This window comes from Caenorhabditis elegans, chromosome III (assembly GCF_000002985.6).
Source record: "Caenorhabditis elegans chromosome III".
NCBI lineage: Eukaryota > Metazoa > Nematoda > Chromadorea > Rhabditida > Rhabditidae > Caenorhabditis > Caenorhabditis elegans.
Genome location: NC_003281.10, coordinates 3317719 through 3337147, shown reverse-complemented (window position 1 = coordinate 3337147; position 19429 = coordinate 3317719). Strand labels below are relative to the sequence as shown.

The window sequence follows — 19429 nt, the reverse complement described above, 5'->3', positions numbered from 1 at the left end:
TTGAATTTTGGGTACTTATGGGTTTTGTCCCCCCCCCCCCCCCAAAACGTTTTGCCAGAGAGTAAAAGATTCTGTGAAGCCAGAGAGTAAAATATACGGTGAAGCCAGAGAGTAAAACATTCCGTGAAGCCAGAGAGTTAAAAATACGGTGAAGCCAGAGAGTAAAATATGGTGGGAAGCCAGAGAGTAAAATATGGTGGGAAGCCAGAGAGTAAAATATGATGGGAAGCCAGAGAGTAAAATATGATGGGAAGCCAGAGAGTAAAATATGATGGGAAGCCAGAGAGTAAAATATGATGGGAAGCCAGAGAGTAAAATATGATGGGAAGCCAGAGAGTAAAATATGATGGGAAGCCAGAGAGTAAAATATGATGGGAAGCCAGAGAGTAAAATATAGTGGGAAGCCAGAGAGTAAAATATGATGGGAAGCCAGAGAGTAAAATATAGTGGGAAGCCAGAGAGTAAAATATGATGGGAAGCCAGAGAGTAAAATATGATGGGAAGCCAGAGAGTAAAATATAGTGGGAAGCCAGAGAGTAAAATATGATGGGAAGCCAGAGAGTAAAATATGATGGGAAGCCAGAGAGTAAAATATAGTGGGAAGCCAGAGAGTAAAATATGATGGGAAGCCAGAGAGTAAAATATAGTGGGAAGCCAGAGAGTAAAATATGATGGGAAGCCAGAGAGTAAAATATGATGGGAAGCCAGAGAGTAAAATATAGTGGGACGCCAGAGAGTAAAATATGATGGGAAGCCAGAGAGTAAAATATGATGGGAAGCCAGAGAGTAAAATATAGTGGGAAGCCAGAGAGTAAAATATGATGGGAAGCCAGAGAGTAAAATATAGTGGGAAGCCAGAGAGTAAAATATGATGGGAAGCCAGAGAGTAAAATATAGTGGGAAGCCAGAGAGTAAAATATGATGGGAAGCCAGAGAGTAAAATATAGTGGGAAGCCAGAGAGTAAAATATGATGGGAAGCCAGAGAGTAAAATATGATGGGAAGCCAGAGAGTAAAATATGATGGGAAGCCAGAGAGTAAAATATGATGGGAAGCCAGAGAGTAAAATATGATGGGAAGCCAGAGAGTAAAATATAGTGGGAAGCCAGAGAGTAAAATATGATGGGAAGCCAGAGAGTAAAATATAGTGGGAAGCCAGAGAGTAAAATATGATGGGAAGCCAGAGAGTAAAATATAGTGGGAAGCCAGAGAGTAAAATATGATGGGAAGCCAGAGAGTAAAATATGATGGGAAGCCAGAGAGTAAAATATGATGGGAAGCCAGAGAGTAAAATATGATGGGAAGCCAGAGAGTAAAATATAGTGGGAAGCCAGAGAGTAAAATATGATGGGAAGCCAGAGAGTAAAATATAGTGGGAAGCCAGAGAGTAAAATATGATGGGAAGCCAGAGAGTAAAATATAGTGGGAAGCCAGAGAGTAAAATATGATGGGAAGCCAGAGAGTAAAATATAGTGGGAAGCCAGAGAGTAAAATATGATGGGAAGCCAGAGAGTAAAATATGATGGGAAGCCAGAGAGTAAAATATGATGGGAAGCCAGAGAGTAAAATATGATGGGAAGCCAGAGAGTAAAATATGATGGGAAGCCAGAGAGTAAAATATAGTGGGAAGCCAGAGAGTAAAATATGATGGGAAGCCAGAGAGTAAAATATAGTGGGAAGCCAGAGAGTAAAATATGATGGGAAGCCAGAGAGTAAAATATAGTGGGAAGCCAGAGAGTAAAATATAGTGGGAAGCCAGAGAGTAAAATATGATGGGAAGCCAGAGAGTAAAATATAGTGGGAAGCCAGAGAGTAAAATATAGTGGGAAGCCAGAGAGTAAAATATGATGGGAAGCCAGAGAGTAAAATATAGTGGGAAGCCAGAGAGTAAAATATGATGGGAAGCCAGAGAGTAAAATATGATGGGAAGCCAGAGAGTAAAATATGATGGGAAGCCAGAGAGTAAAATATGATGGGAAGCCAGAGAGTAAAATATAGTGGGAAGCCAGAGAGTAAAATATAGTGGGAAGCCAGAGAGTAAAATATAGTGGGAAGCCAGAGAGTAAAATATGATGGGAAGCCAGAGAGTAAAATATGATGGGAAGCCAGAGAGTAAAATATGATGGGAAGCCAGAGAGTAAAATATGATGGGAAGCCAGAGAGTAAAATATAGTGGGAAGCCAGAGAGTAAAATATGATGGGAAGCCAGAGAGTAAAATATGATGGGAAGCCAGAGAGTAAAATATGATGGGAAGCCAGAGAGTAAAATATGATGGGAAGCCAGAGAGTAAAATATGATAGGAAGCCAGAGAGTAAAATATAGTGGGAAGCCAGAGAGTAAAATATGATGGGAAGCCAGAGAGTAAAATATAGTGGGAAGCCAGAGAGTAAAATATGATGGGAAGCCAGAGAGTAAAATATAGTGGGAAGCCAGAGAGTAAAATATAGTGGGAAGCCAGAGAGTAAAATATGATGGGAAGCCAGAGAGTAAAATATGATGGGAAGCCAGAGAGTAAAATATGATGGGAAGCCAGAGAGTAAAATATGATGGGAAGCCAGAGAGTAAAATATGATGGGAAGCCAGAGAGTAAAATATGATGGGAAGCCAGAGAGTAAAATATAGTGGGAAGCCAGAGAGTAAAATATGATGGGAAGCCAGAGAGTAAAATATGATGGGAAGCCAGAGAGTAAAATATAGTGGGAAGCCAGAGAGTAAAATATGATGGGAAGCCAGAGAGTAAAATATAGTGGGAAGCCAGAGAGTAAAATATAGTGGGAAGCCAGAGAGTAAAATATGATGGGAAGCCAGAGGTTTTTTTCTCATTTCCATTGTTATTTTTATTTTTATTTTTATTTTTATTTTTATTTTTATTTTTATTTTTATTTTTATTTTTATTTTTATTTTTATTTTTATTTTTATTTTTATTTTTATTTTTATTTTTATTTTTATTTTTATTTTTATTTTTATTTTTATTTTTATTTTTATTTTTATTTTTATTTTTATTTTTGTTTTTATTTTTATTTTTATTTTTATTTTTATTTTTATTTTTATTTTCACTGAAAAACATCGAAAAATCGAAAAATCGAAAAATAACACCCTTGTTCCTGATGGACACATCTCAAAACGAATTCTCACAGTTCGCTAACAAAGTTTCAAAAAATTTCAAAAAAAATCCTTCATTCCATTCTATTCAATACAAAAGAGTTCCCGAGTAAGTGACAATGGACACAATGCAAATGGCGACGAGATTGGGGAATGTGGCACAAGACGAGTCAGCATTTCCAGATTCCTTAGATTTTAGATCTCCACCATCTCCATCATCCGAGGATCCATCCGCCTTTTTCGGATCCTTCTCCTTGGCTGGCTTCGGGGTAGCTGGAGGCGGTTTCACTGTAGTAGTTGTGGTAGTGGTTGGAGGATTCAAAGAGCAGAGACCATCAATATTGTACCGGTCTGGGTCGCAGGCGGATCCTGGTTCTCCGATTGTTTGGTTCTTCCACCAGGCCGTGTTGCTTCTGAAATTATTAAGTTTAAAAGCTGTAAACATTTAAATTCAAAGTTATAAAAAATACGTCGGAGTCAAATAGCATGTTAAATCATATTTTGTGCAATATCCATAGCATACATAATCACAGCTAACGGCTTTTGGTTCGGGATTGATATGGTCGGGACAAAATCCATTAACACCATCCTTATCTTGGCAAAGCGTTTTTTTCTCATTCAACGCTTTCTGCATTTCTTCTTCAGACTCTTCAATTATTTCAGTCAGTAGGCCATCAAGTGTAAGATTATATGAATAAAGAGAGTCGTGATATCCTTCGACTTCCCCGTATACCTACAAAAATCAATAAGTTAGTATTTGTACTTTTTCAATAACTCACCAATTCATTCATATTCGTCCAATTCAACCTCTTTGCAACTTCTCGCCGATACTTGTTCAACTTCGGAATAAATGACTTCTTCACCTCTTCGTAAAGTTGTTCCTGTGACGTCGGCGTTGTTGCTTCAACCGGTGCTGCTTCAGTCGTCACTTCTGGATTCGCATCCTGTGCACCTGCCAGACCATAGAAAGCCAGCACAATGAGTAGAAGAACCCATTGATTTGCGAGCATGTTTGATTAAAATTCTGCCTCTTCCTATATTAAATCCTGAAATTGCATTCTTGACAGAAATAAAAAATAAGGGCACGTTGTCGACATGGGGTGTCCCGAGAAATGTGACTGCACTTTGAGGGCTTATATCTTGGCTTAGGGTTGGCGGTTTTTTGAGCAATTTGTTTCAATAGCTTACAAAAATAGCGCCTTCCATCGTCATCATTGTGGGGGGCGCTTTTGGGAAGGCTAAAACACTGATTTGAGCGGGATTCTGGAGTATGGTCGAAATGGATGTATTCTTTGTACTGACGAATTTCATGTTTTTTCAGCCCCAAATCTTCAGTTTTTCTGACATTTGGTTCCAATTTGTGCGCAAGAGAGAACTTCCTATTTCCAATTTTTTGAAACTATTTTGAAAAAAATTGGCCCACTTTCCAAAATGTAGGCCATCATTCAATTTTTGCAAAATCAAAAAGATTGATTAAACGTGAAAAACTTTTCTACCACTCTCTCTCTTTCTCTATTTTTGGTGATGAATTCGATAATTTTCATTTCTTATTTTTAATAACGTGAGGAAAACTCAATTTTGAAGACTTTTCGAGATTTTTACTTTTTCTGGATGTCCCATCATGGCTTGATCTACAAAAAATGTGGGAATTTTTGCTTAAAAAATGTGACGTCAGCAATTTTTGACTATGCGAAATCAGGTGAATTCATTTGAAAATTTTGAAATTCGCGCCTGAACAAGTGTGCTCCATCGATAGAAATCCCCTAAATTGATTTTTTGCTGAAAGTGCGCTCTATCGGACAAAAATCTGGGGAAACTACAATTTTGAATCATTTTACGTTCAAAAAATCTTACTTTTCACTCGAAAATATATGCAAATGCGCTCTAAAGATGAATTTCCCCAAAATTCGAATAAAATTGCGTTGCAAGCGCGCCCTAATGTTAAAACAGTGAGAAATTTGAAATTTCAAGTATTTTTTCACAGAAAAATTCAAATTCCCCGCCAAATGAAAATTCGCAATTGCGCCCTATTGAGAACATCTGGAAATTTCCAAAAACTCACTGAAAAATTCGAATTTCTGGAATTTCAAAAAAAAAAATCGTGCTGCAAATGCGCTCTGCTGATAATTTCGCTAAAAATTTGAATTTTGCAAGCGCGCTCTACTGCTAAAAACATTGAAAATTTCGAAGTTCAAGTCATTTTTCATTTAAACAAAATTCAAATTCTCCCAAATTTCAAGTGCGCTCCAATGAGAAATCCTCAAAAAACTCAAATTCCCCTCCATACTGCAAATTCGCTCCAATGCGAAAAAAAACACCCCAAAAATTCAATTTTATTGAGAAAAAGAAGAAGAAGAAACAACCATTATTAGTGAGAGAGGGAAAAAACGAAAAAAAAACCATTTAAAGGCGCAGAGGCAGAGCTCTGAAAAATTTGAGAAATGAGGTGAGAAACGAACAAAAAAACAAAAAAAAAACAAACAAAAAATGACAAAAATCGCTGAATTTCAGCAAATTTCAGTCAATTTTTTGGGAAAAAAAGGGAAAAAGGGAAAAAATTGGGATCCAAATGAGTAAAGCTATTCAAAAATGATCGAAATTAAATTTTTTTTAGAAAAAAATAAATTTTCAGAGAAAAGGGGAGGAGAGGGGAATTTTCGAATTTATTGGGGCAAAAAATATCATTTTTCAAGGGATTTTTGTGCATTTTCCTGTAGAATTGTGTGGCGATGATGACGTCATTGATGATGACGTGGCACATTCTGGAGATATTGGAGGCGGAGATTGGAGGTTTCTGAAAAAAAAGTTTTTTCGACTTTTTTCAAAAAAAAAGGAATTGTTTTTCGGAAATTTTTTTTTATTGAAAAAGTGATTTTTTAATTCCAAGATTTTTATGAAAAAATCAATTTTTTTCACTTTTTTCCACGAAAATCGGTTTTTAATATATTTTCTCAATTTTTTCGGCAAAATTGAAAATCTATCGATTTTCACTAAAAAATCATTTTTTGACGAATTTAATTTTTTTTTGTAAATTTCAAAAAAATTCAAATTATCACTGAAAAAATGAATTTTGTCTTTTTTTTGTTTTTTGTGCTTTTTAACAGAAAAAAAGTTTTTTTTTTCCAAAAAAATTCGAATTTCAATTTTTGGTGACAAAATTGAACTTTTCACAGGAAAATTTTAATTTTTCCGTTAAAATCTTTTTTTTTGAAGTTTTTTAAACTTTAAAAATCTTTCTTTTAAAGAAATTGTCAAGTTTTCACTAAAAAAGTTCTTTTTTACATTCTTTTCACATGAAAATCCGATAATTATGTGCTTCTTACCAAAAATTATCAATTTTTTCAAAAATTCGAAATTTCAATTTTTGGTGCCAAAATTGGCAAATTTATCGAATTTTCACTGAAAAATCTGAATTTTTTCTATTAAAAATTGCATTTTTTACTCCAAATGTTCTATTTTTCTTCAAAAAATCTGAAATTTTCCGCTTTCTATTAACTGCATTGTCTTTTTTTATCAAATTTCCACATAAAAATTAGAAATTTTCGGGAAAAATTAGATGTTTTCAAATTTTAAATTAATTCGGATATTTCGATACTTTTTTTTGCAAAACTACTGAAATTCATCGATTTTTCACAAAAACACCGTTTTTTTTTTAGTAAAAACGTGATTTTTAACTTAATTTTTCGATTTTTCTCTAAAAATCGGATTTTTATTTCGTAATTTTATCAAAATTTTTCTCTGAAAATGTGATTTTTACTCATTTTTCTAGAATTTTTCTCCAAAAAAAAAAAATCAATTTTCGCTAAATTTCTCACAAAATTCCCATACATTTAACAATATCCATTTGAAATGAAATAATTGATTTGTAATTGTGAGCTTCTACTCAATCGGCCAATTCGTCGAAATTCTCGCAGGCTTCTTCGTGATCCGTTTGCTCACTCCCATTACTTCAATATTTTGTGCTCCGCGAGCCGACGGGCTCCGTTCATCTTCTCGTGGAGCTCTGCCACCATTCGATGCACCATGATGAGCCGGAGCATTCCGAGGTCGAAGGGGTGATTTTTGATGCTCCATGTGTGGAATATGTGAAATTCCGGGGTGTTTTCGCTTCAAACTAGGCTCCGCGAGCACCGAAAACATGGAATTTTTCGCTGATTCAGAGGTAAATTTCCGAATTTCTGACTTGGAAATTTTCATAGCTTCAAGTACTGCTCCAGGAGCCAATCCCCGCTGTAAAAGCTGCCAGGCCACGTGGAATTGTCGATTTTCCGCCGAAATTTGCTCCTTTTTGAGCTGCTCTCGTCGCTGGAGCATCGAGAACATTTGTAAATCCCGTTGAATCGACTCGGCGGCCCTCTTTAGGTTATATTGACGAAATTCTGTGACCATTAGAGCCGCCGGCCGAAAAAACTGGGCTCCGTTAGTGTTGGTGGTGGTGGATGGGCACGAGCCTGTCGAAATTCCGGCCGTTTTCATTGCGGCGTCCAAATTTTCACCGACTTTTCGGGCGACACGGTGAATGACGGGCTCAATGAGCACATGATCGTGGAGATGGGGAATTAGTGAGGTGCCACGGGACATTCGACGTTGTTTCCAGTATTCGTACACGTCGGACACTATGATTTCTTCCATTTGGAGCCTGAAAATGTGTGGAAAATTTTAGATTTTTTTTGCGATTTTTTAGACGTTTTTGATGGATTTTTCCGCATTTTCAGGTAATTTTAGAGTGAAATTTTCAATTTATGGTGATTTTTTTGAAAAATTTATTTATTTTTATTTTTTAAAGAAATTACAGAGATTCTCAGACTATTTTTAACGAATTTACCAATTTTTGATAATTTTAAAAAATGATAATTTTTTATTAGTATTTTTTCCATGAACCTTTCAAATTTTTACTAGAATTTTTTAGGATTTTCTGTGAATTTTTAGAAAATTCTTTTTTTTTTACGATTCTTTTGGCAGTTTTTCAGGTGTTTTTTAGAATGAGAAAAAAAATTTTATAAAAAAATTATCGAACTTTTTTGTCGATTTTTTGGTTCTCAAATCTTCTTAAAATTAAAATTTAATTTTTCCACAAATTTTCGCGATTTTTCTAATAATATAGGAATCTTTGGGAGAAACTTTGTTTTTTTTTAGACGAATTTACAATTTTTTAAATAGTTTTCAGATTTTTCTGGTCATTTTTTTAGCAGATTTCTCATGAATTTTGAGCAATTTTTCTGAAATTTTTGTTTTTTCAAAGAAATATCACAATTTTAATGAGTTTTTCAAATTTGGTCAGACAAATTTCAATGATTTTGGCAGCTTTTCAGTTGTTTTTTAAATGAAACATATGATTTTTATGAAATTTTTCGGTATAATTTTCAGATTTTAAGGCAAGAAAATATCACATTTCGATGATACTTCGAAGAATTTACCGATTTTTTAAAGATTCCGAAAAATGAGTTTTGTTAATTTTTGAGAATTTTCCATCTTTCAGATTAATTTTTCAAAAATTTTAATTTTTTCGGAGAATTTTGAAGGTTTTTACAACAATTTTCCATATTTTTTGGCAAATTTTCAGGCTTTATAAAATTAATTTTTTTTTTTTTTCAAGTTTTCTTTCAAAATTTTTTAAAAATTATTTTACTATTAAAATTTTTTGCATTTTTATCAAAGAGAAATTTAAATTTTGAAATTTAATTTTTTGAAAAATCTGAAAATTAGCTCCGAAAAAAAAAATATTTATAAAAATTTTATTTCAAACTTTTACGCATTTTCAGTGATTGCCTGCAATTTTAGGATTATTTCTTTAAAATTTTCAATTTTACATTTTTTTTCCAAAATTTTTCGATTTTTTCGTTAACGTTTCGAATTTTAATAAAACTTTTTAAATTTCTATGATTTCACACAGCAAGGGCTATTTTTTTTTGCCAATTTTTAAAAATTTTTAACGCACCGCTCAGCAATCATCTCATAATCAGTCATCAAAAAGAAGACAGTTTCCATTTTTGCAAGCCACGGGTTACGGTAGGTACGGTATTTATCCTCAATTATGACATCTTGTGGATGAGTGTGTTTATGACAATATGTTACACGTGTTACATTGTGTTCCGGGTCATTTGGCACCTGAAAATCTCGATTTTTAGGCGGGAATTCAAATTTAATTGAGTGAATTTTCTGAATTTTTCGCAATTTTCTGTGGAAAAATGTCAAAATTTCAATGGATTTTATTGATTTTTTAAAGAAAATAAAATAATTTTTAAGTGAAAAAACTCAATTTTTCCGATAGTTTCAGTGTAAAGTTTCAAAAAATTGAATTTTACTGGATTTTATCGGTTTTGGACAATTTTTTTCAAATTAACATTTTGAATTTTTCCAGATTTTCAGTGTAAAAGTGAAATTTCGACGGTTTTCAGCCTAAAAATTCAATTTTCCCGGTGAAATTTGTGAAATTTTATTGCATTTTCGCAATTTTAGCGACTTTCGACGTGTTTGAATGCAAAATTCGTCAGGAATTTTTCGCTTTTTTCTTATTTATTTTTATCTCATAAAATTTAAGCAGTTTTTAAACATTTTTATGTCAAATTTTATGATTTTTTCCAAAAAAAAAAAGTCAATTTTCAAGCGATTTTCAGCTCAAAAAGCAAAGTTTTCGTTAAAATTTCGCATTTTTCATAAATTTTTAACGCAAAAAGTCAATTTTCGAACTAAAAACTTGCAATTTCATAGGTTTTTAGCGATTTTCAACATTTTTCAGCTTAAAATTCAATTTTTAATAGATTTTTCTGCAAAACTTGAATTTTTGGTGAATTTTACAGCTCAAAAATTCCATTTAACAAGTGAAAAATTTGAAATTACATTGCATTTTCTCAATTTTGGCAAAAATTTCTTTTTTTTTCATTTTTCCACAATTTTCAGCTCAAAAATATCGATTTTTCGGTGAAAAACGTGATTTTTTTAGCAATTTTAGGGCCATTTTTCACCAATTTTCAGCCCAAAAATTGCGTTTTCCAGTCAAAAATCTTGAAATTACATTGAATTTTTTCAATTTTGGTAAAAATATGATTTTTTGGACAAAAAAGAGTTATTTTTCAGCCATTTTTGCTCATTTTTCGGCAATTTTCCACACTCAGAACCCCATACCTCCTGTATTCTAACAGTCATTCCAGCTCGGAGAGCACAACAAACATGATAAGTCTCTTCACAATCCACCCAACTACACGTAACACATGCACCCTGTCGTGTATCACAAACAGAGCACATCTGGCTCCATCGCTCCTCGGCCACCCTCTCAAATGACGTCATCGGAGCGCGGAGCTCTTCATTTTCAAAAATAATTTCCGGAATGAAAAGAGCACACGAGTGATGAGCCCATTGAGTTTTATCGGCGGAATATGTCATTGATCCTCCGAGAGCTGGACAGAGGACACACGGGGGACACGGTGTCCCCATATGTGCACATTTTGCACATTTCCATGGCTCCGCGGGATCCGGGAGCTCTTCGATTCCAGCACAAACCATATGAACACAGGTATTACACATATCACAAAAAACCATTTCATCTGCAACATCACAATCTGATATTCGACACACATCACATTCAGCGTCTTCTCCACCATCTTCTGGGGGACGGCAATAGACTACGTGTAGGGAATCGAGTAGGTGATTGTGGATTTGTTTGAAGGCTTCTGTTTCAAGCTCCTTTATGATACGAATAAATGTGGCCATTGGGAGATATGTGTCACCGGTCAGCAGTTTTCGTTCCTGCAAAAATTGCACATTTTTAGATTTTTTAGCACGAAAAATCGGATTTTTAGGGTAAAATTGAACTTTTCTAGAGCTATAACTAAACTTTTCGAATTTTTGTTTTAGAATTTCAATTTTCGGAATGAAAATTATAGCTTATGGGCTACTTATTCTAAAAAAAAAATTTCTCTAATTTTCCGGAATCTCGAAAACTATTTTTTACAGCTATTTTTACATGAAAATCGAATTTTCAGGACATTTTTACCGAAAATCTGAGCAATTTCTGGCGAATTATAGCGGTTTTACCACATTTTTTCAATTTTCTGTTCATTTTTTCAGGGTTTTTACTAAAAACATCAGCAGAATTTCAATTTCCATCATTTTTACCATATTAATTTTTTGCAAAAAAGCCATATCATGTGCAGTAATCTCATAATGTAGAGCATCCCGAGTTGTCACTTCTTCATGAATATTTTCATCAAAATCAAAAATAACGAGATTTTTCCGGATTTTTTAGGAAATTTCGATAGAAAAAATGAAAAATTCGAGATTTTTCGCAATTTTCTGGGGAAAATACGTAAATTTTCTAATATTTCACATTTTTCTCCGCAAAAAATTGGAAAGGAAAAAGTGATGATTTTCAGATTTATTTAGTCCAAAAATCAGATTTTTTTTTCGGAAATTTGGACCATTAAATAGGTTTTTGAGGAATATTCAGATGTTTTATGAGCGATTTCAAGGTTTTTTTTAGCTCAAATTTCGAATTTTTAGACTAAAAATCCGGTTTATGATGACAGTTCCTAGTTTAAACTATGCTTTTCCAGAAATTTTACGCATTTTTAGTTTAAAAAACCGGTAAGTTTGGCCTTTCATAGGGAATTTTGAGGTTTTTCGGCGAATTTTAGAAAATTTTGAACGAAATTTAGATTTTCAAAGCAATTTAGGAGGTTTTTGTGATACTTTGGTGATTTTTAGGTAAACTTTGAGGAAATTTGAAATTTTTATGGAATGTTGGACTATTCTAGCTCGAAAACGAATGATTTTAACAGTTTTAGCATAAAAATCAAATTTTTCGGGTTAAAATTCATCATTTTTGAGTTAAACTATGTTTTTTTCTAAAATTTTGAGCATTTCAAACCGTAAACTTTATATTTTAGGTTAAATCTCAATTTTTTTCGTAAATTTTGAATTTTTTCGATAATTAGTCTTCGATTTACCATTTTTCAGGAAATGTTCAGCATTTTTTACAATGAAAATCGGATTTTCAGGGTAAAATTGCCAAAATTCGATTTTTCTCAATTTTTACCGAAAATCTGAGCAATTTCTGGGGAATTATAGCGGTTTTACCACATTTTTTTCAATTTTCTGTTCATTTTTCAGGATTTTTACTGAAAAAACCGCTAAAAAGTCGAATTTTCTCAATTTTTACCATATTAATTTTTTGCAAAAAAGCCATATCATGTGCAGTAATCTCATAATGTAGAGCATCCCGAGTTGTCACTTCTTCATGAATATTTTCATCAAAATCCACCGAATTTCGGTTACAAACGATCCGTTTTTTGGGTGTTGAGAAGAAATCTTTGGGTTTAAGCCAGAAATCATCATCATTAACAATAGTTTGTGGAAGTTCATCGGGATGAGCGAGTTCTTGAGTTCCACCACTGTATTCCGGCTTCCAGCTGCAAAAATTACGAGATTTTTCGCGTTTTTTTAGGAAATTTCGATAGAAAAAACTAAAAATTCGAGATTTTTTCGGATTTTTTCGCAATTTTCTGGGGAAAATACGTAAATTTTCTAATTTTTTCACATTTTTCTCCGAAAAAAATCGGATTTTTTTGGATTTTTTCCCAATATTTCAGTGAAAATATGGAAATTTTCCAATTTTTCGCTTTTTTTCCGCAAAAAAAATCGGATTTTTCCCAATTTTCCGGCGAAAATACGGAAATTTTCCAATTTTTTTGCATTTTTCTCCACGAAAATAGGATTTTTTAGATTTTTTCGCAATTTTCTCAAGAAAATACAGAAAATTTCAGATTTTTCTCCGCAAAAATCGGAATTTTCGGTTTTTTTCGCAATTTACTTCACAAAATCCATCAAATTCCCCCTGAAAATGTTAGATTTTATCACTTTTCCCTATTAAAAACGAAATTTCGCTCAAATTCCTAAAGTCCGCAATTTGTCGTCACGGTGTACCGCATGCACACAATACACGCAACTTGACGCGCAAACTTTGCAAAAATGACGTAATCGGTTGGAAATCGGGGTTTTCGAGCATTTTTGATGGAAAAATCGAGTTTTACAGCAAAAATTACACTAAAAATCAAGTTTTTAGGGGAAAAATTCATTTTTTGGGGGAAATTTTGGGTAATTTTCCGTTTTTTTTTCAAGTTTTAAGGAAAAAAGCGAGTTTTGATGGATTTTTGATGGAAATTTTGGATTTTACAGATTTTTGAACACGAATCTCCAAAAAATCAAGCAAAATTGCAGGTTTTGGAGCAAATTTTCCCGGATTTTCACGAATTTAGCCAATTTTTTCCAGATTTTCGCACTAACTTATCAGAAATCATGGCCTGATTAGAGCAACCAGGAATGTCTGAATCACTATCACCGTCCATATCGAAGCCAGTGGCCACCTGGCGGTAAAGCTTTTTCGTGTAAATCTCGGCGGCTGAAAAATTTCAGATTTTAAGGGGTTTTCTTGGAATTTGGGGGGTTTTTTCAGTTTTTTTGGATAAAAACCAACCGTGATGGAGGATTTTTCGGCTTTTTTTCGTCTCCTTCTTCTCTGGTGCCCGAGTTTCCGCGATTTTGACTCTGAAAATTAAAAAAATCGAAAAAAAAATTTTTTTAAAGTTTTTTCTGCAGAAATATCGATTTTTCCAGCACTAACCCTTCAATTTCGATCGAAACTTGTTCTGGATCCTTTAAATCCATTTCATTGGATGATTTTTCTGAAAAAAAACTGTTTTTTTTAACAAAAAATCATTATTTCTGATTTTTTTCAATTTTAAAAATTACTGGGCTTCGAATCGGCCTTTCTCCGATTTCTGGCAGTTTTCCCAGCGTTATTCATCGATTTTGAGGGATTTGACGACGTCAGAACGAGAAGGGAGCCTGAAAATTTATTTTTAGAATTATTTTAGGTTAAAATAAATTTTCAGCGAAAATTCCCGAATTTCCAACGCCAAAACTCACTTCTAGTCTTTTTCCGCGGCACACACGAGCTTCGTAGTGTCGGCGAGCCTGAAATCAGTGAAAAACTGAGGAATTGCAGCCGAATTTCGAAATAAAATCGAATTTTTGAACTCACCCAACTTTTGGACGTCAGAAGAACCGGGCGGCATCAATTCGCACCTCTGGAATATTGATTTTTCGTGGAAAAATAATTTAAAAAACGAGTTTTTTCACGAAAAAACCAAGAAAATCGATAAAATTCACATGATTTCTGCTATTTTTGTTGTTTTCGAAATCGTCATAAACAATTTTTGTCAATTTCGCGCCGATGGCCGCCAAGCCGGGGGTTTCTAGGCCATAAGGGTTTTTGGCCGGAAAATCGGATTTTTCACGTCATTTTTGAGTTTTTCCAAGGATAAGCATGTTTAAATCGGATTTTACAGCCCGGAGAATCATATAAACACCGAAAAAATTTTGAAAATCCATTGAAAACTAACGATTTCCCCATTTTTCTCGGGTATTTCGAGTATTTCCGGGGACAGCTAAAATCAATAGTTTCCAGCAAAAACCTTATATATTTAACATCATAATTGTCTTTAGAATGTTCGATTACCCCATTTAGCACCTTACCTGCCCTCTTCCCGGTTTTTGAGCTCCGCGAGCAGTTTCCTAGGCCAAGCACGCGACGCGACCGCAACGCCGCCGAGAGCATTAAATTTGCGGCGTCGACGTGGGTTTTTATTGGTTTCCATGACAATTTCTGCTCATTTTCTCTCATTTTGCGGTTTTTGGCGTGTTTCTTATCGATTTTCGCGGAAAATGTGCGTTTTTAGGCGTTTTGCAGAGAAAAATCGCGTTAGAAACGGAGAATTTTGGGGAAAATAGGTTTCTCGGTTTTTCTACGTGTTTTTCCGTTTTTTCCACTAAAAATCGGCAGAATTTCGAGCTATTTTGCAATTAGAAACAAATTTTCCTTCGAAATATACAAGTTTTCCCACCAAAATCCCTCATTTCCTCATGAAAAAGAAGAAAATTCCGATTTTGAGCAATTTCCTGCAAAAAAAAAAACGGGATTTTAGCGTTTTTTCACCGATTTTGTTGAATTTTCTTCAGGTTTTTCACAATTTTCACAAAAATTTCCGTATTTTGGAACTATTTTCAGCGAAAAGTGGGAATTTCGTCGATTTAGAGGAAATTTACTTTAGTTTATGGCATTTTCCTTAGTTTTTTCCTATTATTAGCACAAAAATAAGATTATTCATCGCATTTATGGATATTCTCGCTAATTTTTTGGAATTTCCCTCCGATTTCTCTCATTTTTCACCAAAATTATCAGATTTTGCTCAATTTTCGAGCAATTTTCCCAAAAATACTCTGATTTTGAGCAATTTTCACCGAAATTGTCCTATATTGCAACAATTTCTTCCCCAAAGTGTAGAATTTCGCTAATTCCCTCATTTTTCACTCAAAATCGAACGATTTTGCTCAAATTTTCCACTTTTTCATCAGTTTTCTGCAGATTTCCTCCCAAAAATACTCTGATTTTGAGCAATTTTCTCCGAAATTGCCCTAAATTGGAGCAATTTCTTCCCCGAAATGTAGTTTCTAGTGTAATTTCTGAATTTTCTCCTGATTTCCTTCATTTTTCACCAAAATTATCCGATTTTGCTCAATTTTCGAGCAATTTTCTCCCAAAATAATTAGATTTTGAGCAATTTTCACCTAAATCATCCTTTTTTTCGCTAATTCACTCATTTTTCACCCAAAATCGCCCGATTTTGCTCAATTTTGGAGAGATTTTCACATTTTTCTGCAGTTTTCCCTAAAATACTCCGATTTTGCTCATTTTAAACGCAAATTTCACCAATTTTTCCCCAAAAATTCCCAATTTTTTGTAGATGGGCGATAACGAAAACGGAGATAATCTGAATAATCATCAAGATTCTGGATCAGGATCACATCACGACGCGGCGCCCCAACAGCAACAGAACAATATGTCCCACCAACAGCAGCCGCAGCAGCAGCAGCACAATGAGCACAATAAGCAGCAGCAGCAACAGCGCGATGACGTGTGCCGAGACTTTTTGAAAAACATTTGCAATCGCGGCTCGCGCTGTAAATTTTATCATCCGTCCGAGGCGCCGCCAATCAGCGATCACGATTACAATTTCTGCATTGACTATCAGGTGCGTATGGCGATGATTCGATTCTTTTTGGGAGCCCCTGGGAGTAAGAAAATTGAATTTTAGAGCGAAAAATCGATAATTTCGGTAGATTTCAAGCTATGGAGTGAGAAAAACTGATTTTTAACCCGAAAAATCAATAATTTCGGCTTTTTCTGAGTGAAAATATGATTTTTATAGCGAAAATGCGACCATTTCAGCTTGTTTTGAGCTAAAGAGTGAGAAAAACTGATTTTTAACCCAAAAATTCGATAATTTCGGCTTTTTCTGAGCATTGGAGCAATGTTTTGATAGCGAAACTTTTTACGGGCAGAAATTCTACATTTTCCAGCTAAATATGTTACATAAATGCGAAAAGTCTCAAAAAATCGTCCAGATTTCAGCCTAAATTCAGCAAAAAAAAATATTTTTTGCTCTTTCGCTGAAAAAAAACGTGAGAATACGAATTTTATCCTATTTTTTTGCCAGAAAATGCAAAAAAAATCGCCGTAAATTCCTATAAAACTTGGAAAATTCTTCGAAAATCACGAAAAGCTGAAAATTTCCCAGCTTTGAGATGCATTTTTTAGTCAGAAAATGCAGAATTCCGCCGTAAATTCCAATAAAACTGCAATTTTTTTGAGAAAATCTGCGGCGAAAAATGCACAAAAATAGCTACAGACTTTGTTGGAAATCGCGAAATTATCAATTTGTCGCAAAAATTCAGTTTAAAAATTGTTTTTTGTCGGAAAATCACAGAAAAATGTTCAAGAAAAGCCGGAAATATCAGTTTTTCATTGAAATTTCAGTATAATTTTTACGATTTTTTTAAATAAAAAATCGAAATTTTATGATTTTTAACGAAATTTAACAATTGTTTACTGAAAAATCGAAAATTTACGATTTTTTCACTAAAAAAATCAAAATTTTATGATTTTTCGAACATAAAACTCAAAAAATTAAGCTTTAAAAAAAATCACGAAAATTGTTCAAGAAAAGCCGGAAATATTCATTTTTCGCTGAAAATCAGTTATTTTATATAGAAAAATGCTCCGAAATCGAAGTTTTGTGATTTTTTACCCAAAAAAAATCGGCGTTTTACGGCTTTTTAAAAAGAAAAATCTAAAAAATTAAGCTTTTCCCCCCATAAAACCCTCTCAAATAAGACTGCCAACGCTAAATTTTACAGTTTTATACATAGAAATCAAAATTTTACGACTTTTTTACTAAAAAAAATCGAAATTTTACGATTTTTTCATTAAAAAAACCGAAATTTTAAGATTTTTCACTAAAAAAAAAAAATTTTATGATTTTATACAGAAAAATCAAAATTTTATGATTTTTTAACCGAAAAATCGAAAAATTAAGCTTTTCCCGTCTTTTTCCACCGAAAATTGCTCCAAAACTTTAAAAAATCGAAGGTTTATGATTTTTTAACTGAGAAAATCGAAAAAATTAAGCTTTTCCCCCCATAAACCCCCCCCCCCCCCCAGAAATAAGCTTTTCCCCGCTCTCTAATTCGCCTCAATTTTTATAGAATCGAGGGTGCCAGCGTGACAATTGTCGTTTCGTGCACGCGCCTCGCGACGAAGTGGAGAGATACAAGACGACGCGCGAACTGACGCTTATCCTGGCGCGTGCCATCGCCGCCGTCGGTCACGGTGACACAATCGGCGGAATTCCGATTTGCAAAGAGTTTCAAACGGGCCGTTGTGCTCGCGGAGTCAATCGATGCCGTTATTGGCATGTGAATGTGGATTTGGAACGAGATCGACGCAATCGTGGACTACCACCATCGAATGATTTTGGACCTGGCGGAGGTGGAGGTGGAATGGGTGGAGGTGGAGGATCTGGAGGATCTGGTGGAGGATCAGGAAGATTCCCACCACCACCACCACCATATGGTGGAGGTGGAAGACGTCGACCTTACGATGATTATGATAGTGATCCGATCAAGCGTGGGCGTTATGGATCCGATGATCGTCTGATGGAGTTGGAGAAGCGAAATGCTGAGCTATCGAAGGAAGTTGATTCGCTACGTCGGGAACTACAACGGGAACACGATCGTTACGAGGATTTGTATGCTCTGTTCCGTCAGCAGAGTGGTGGAGCACCGGCACCACCGAAGGCTGCCGCAGCTGCATCGGCTGTTAATGATTATTATGGAACGTGGGGGCAAAAGGCTCCGGGGTGGTAGATTTTTAGGAGAGAGATGGAAATTGTGTGGAGAAAATGAAGAAAATTTGGCTTGGAATTGTGATTTTTGAGGTTTTTTAAGCTTGAACAGCCGAAAATCCGAGTTTCCATGGATTTTGTGCTTTTTTCGAGAAAATCTGCTCATTTTTAAGGTTTTAGGTAGCAAATTTTTAAGGTTCCACTTTTTGAGGCGAAAAATTGTGCAATTGTGCTCTTAACGGCTTTTTTACCAAATTTTCGCCGTAGAAAATGCTCGAAATTGTGAATTTTGAGCAAAAAATATTTTTTCCGTGCTCATTTTCATGAAAACCATGAAAATCTGCACATTTTCATGCATTTTTCTCGGATTTTCAGGTTTTTTTGAAAGAAAATCTCTATAATTCCAGCTATGAGCCGAAAATTGTGCGCGATTTCCAGAAAAATTCGGAAAATTGCACATTTTGATCAAAAAATTGACGTTTCTATGAATTTTTGGCGAAAATTGGGCTCATTTTTGAGAAAATCCTGAAAATTGCTCATTTTCGCTCATTTTTTTTGCCGATTTCAATGCTTTTTATTGCCAAATGCTTTAAAATTTTCAAAAATTCCACTTTTTAATCTCTGAAAATTCATTTTGAGCCGAAGAATTGTGCAAAAATTTCCTTAAAAATTCCCAAAATATCCGATTTTCAGCTGTTTTTCCTCAATAAAACCCTGAAAAATCCATTTTCAAGCCACATTTCCACCATTTCCAGCACTTTTTCCATTCCTAAAAATTTTCCATCCATCAAAAAATTCCAACACATTTCCCCATGATTTTCTCGATTTCTCTCTATTTTTTAATTAAAATTTTCAATTTTTTGTGTGTGATAATAACATGTCTAAAAGAATTATTGATTTTTTTATCCATTTTTGTTGTAATTTTCCCTTTTTTCTCTTGTTTTCTTACCAATTCCCATCCAAATCAGCTCCAACAGTACTTTAATTTATTTATTTTTTTTTTATTTCCAAAAAATGTTCCCCCTTTTCTCTGAATCTCTCCTCTCTCATATACATTTTACTAAATATTTAAAAAAAAAAATAAAAAA

At 34.1% G+C, this 19429-nt stretch overlaps 3 protein-coding genes across 4 annotated transcripts; 1 reads left to right on the top strand and 2 right to left on the bottom strand.

Annotated features, from left to right (window-relative positions):
* Positions 1–3169: 3169 nt before the first annotated feature.
* Y53G8AR.1 (uncharacterized protein) lies at positions 3170–4112 on the bottom strand (the record flags this gene model as incomplete). The annotated part of the gene is made up of 3 exons (NM_065291.2): positions 3170–3515; positions 3573–3835; positions 3882–4112. The coding sequence occupies 3 exons, from the start codon at positions 4110–4112 to the stop codon at positions 3191–3193; spliced, it is 819 nt and encodes a 272-aa protein (NP_497692.1). The 3' UTR covers positions 3170–3190.
* A 1308-nt stretch (positions 4113–5420) lies between these two features.
* phf-15 (PHD-type domain-containing protein) lies at positions 5421–14295 on the bottom strand. 2 transcript variants are annotated; one of them, NM_065290.5, is made up of 11 exons: positions 14141–14295; positions 14026–14073; positions 13849–13944; positions 13721–13781; positions 13574–13644; positions 13384–13498; positions 12260–12509; positions 10228–10848; positions 9041–9210; positions 6931–7741; positions 5421–5896 (listed from the first exon to the last, which is right to left on the bottom strand). In NM_065290.5, exons 1-10 carry the CDS (start codon positions 14172–14174, stop codon positions 6982–6984), a joined length of 2226 nt encoding a protein of 741 aa, NP_497691.1. In that variant the 5' UTR covers positions 14175–14295; the 3' UTR covers positions 5421–5896; positions 6931–6981. The 2 variants fall into 2 exon arrangements, with proteins under 2 accessions (NP_497691.1, NP_871639.1); NM_181910.4 differs by having other exon boundaries at positions 14026–14090; positions 14141–14186.
* Positions 14296–15902: 1607 nt separating this feature from the next.
* Positions 15903–19423, top strand: Y53G8AR.9 (C3H1-type domain-containing protein; the record flags this gene model as incomplete). The annotated part of the gene is made up of 2 exons (NM_065289.6): positions 15903–16190; positions 17704–19423. 2 exons carry the CDS (start codon positions 15903–15905, stop codon positions 18361–18363), a joined length of 948 nt encoding a protein of 315 aa, NP_497690.1. The 3' UTR covers positions 18364–19423.
* Between the last annotated feature and the right edge of the window lie 6 nt (positions 19424–19429).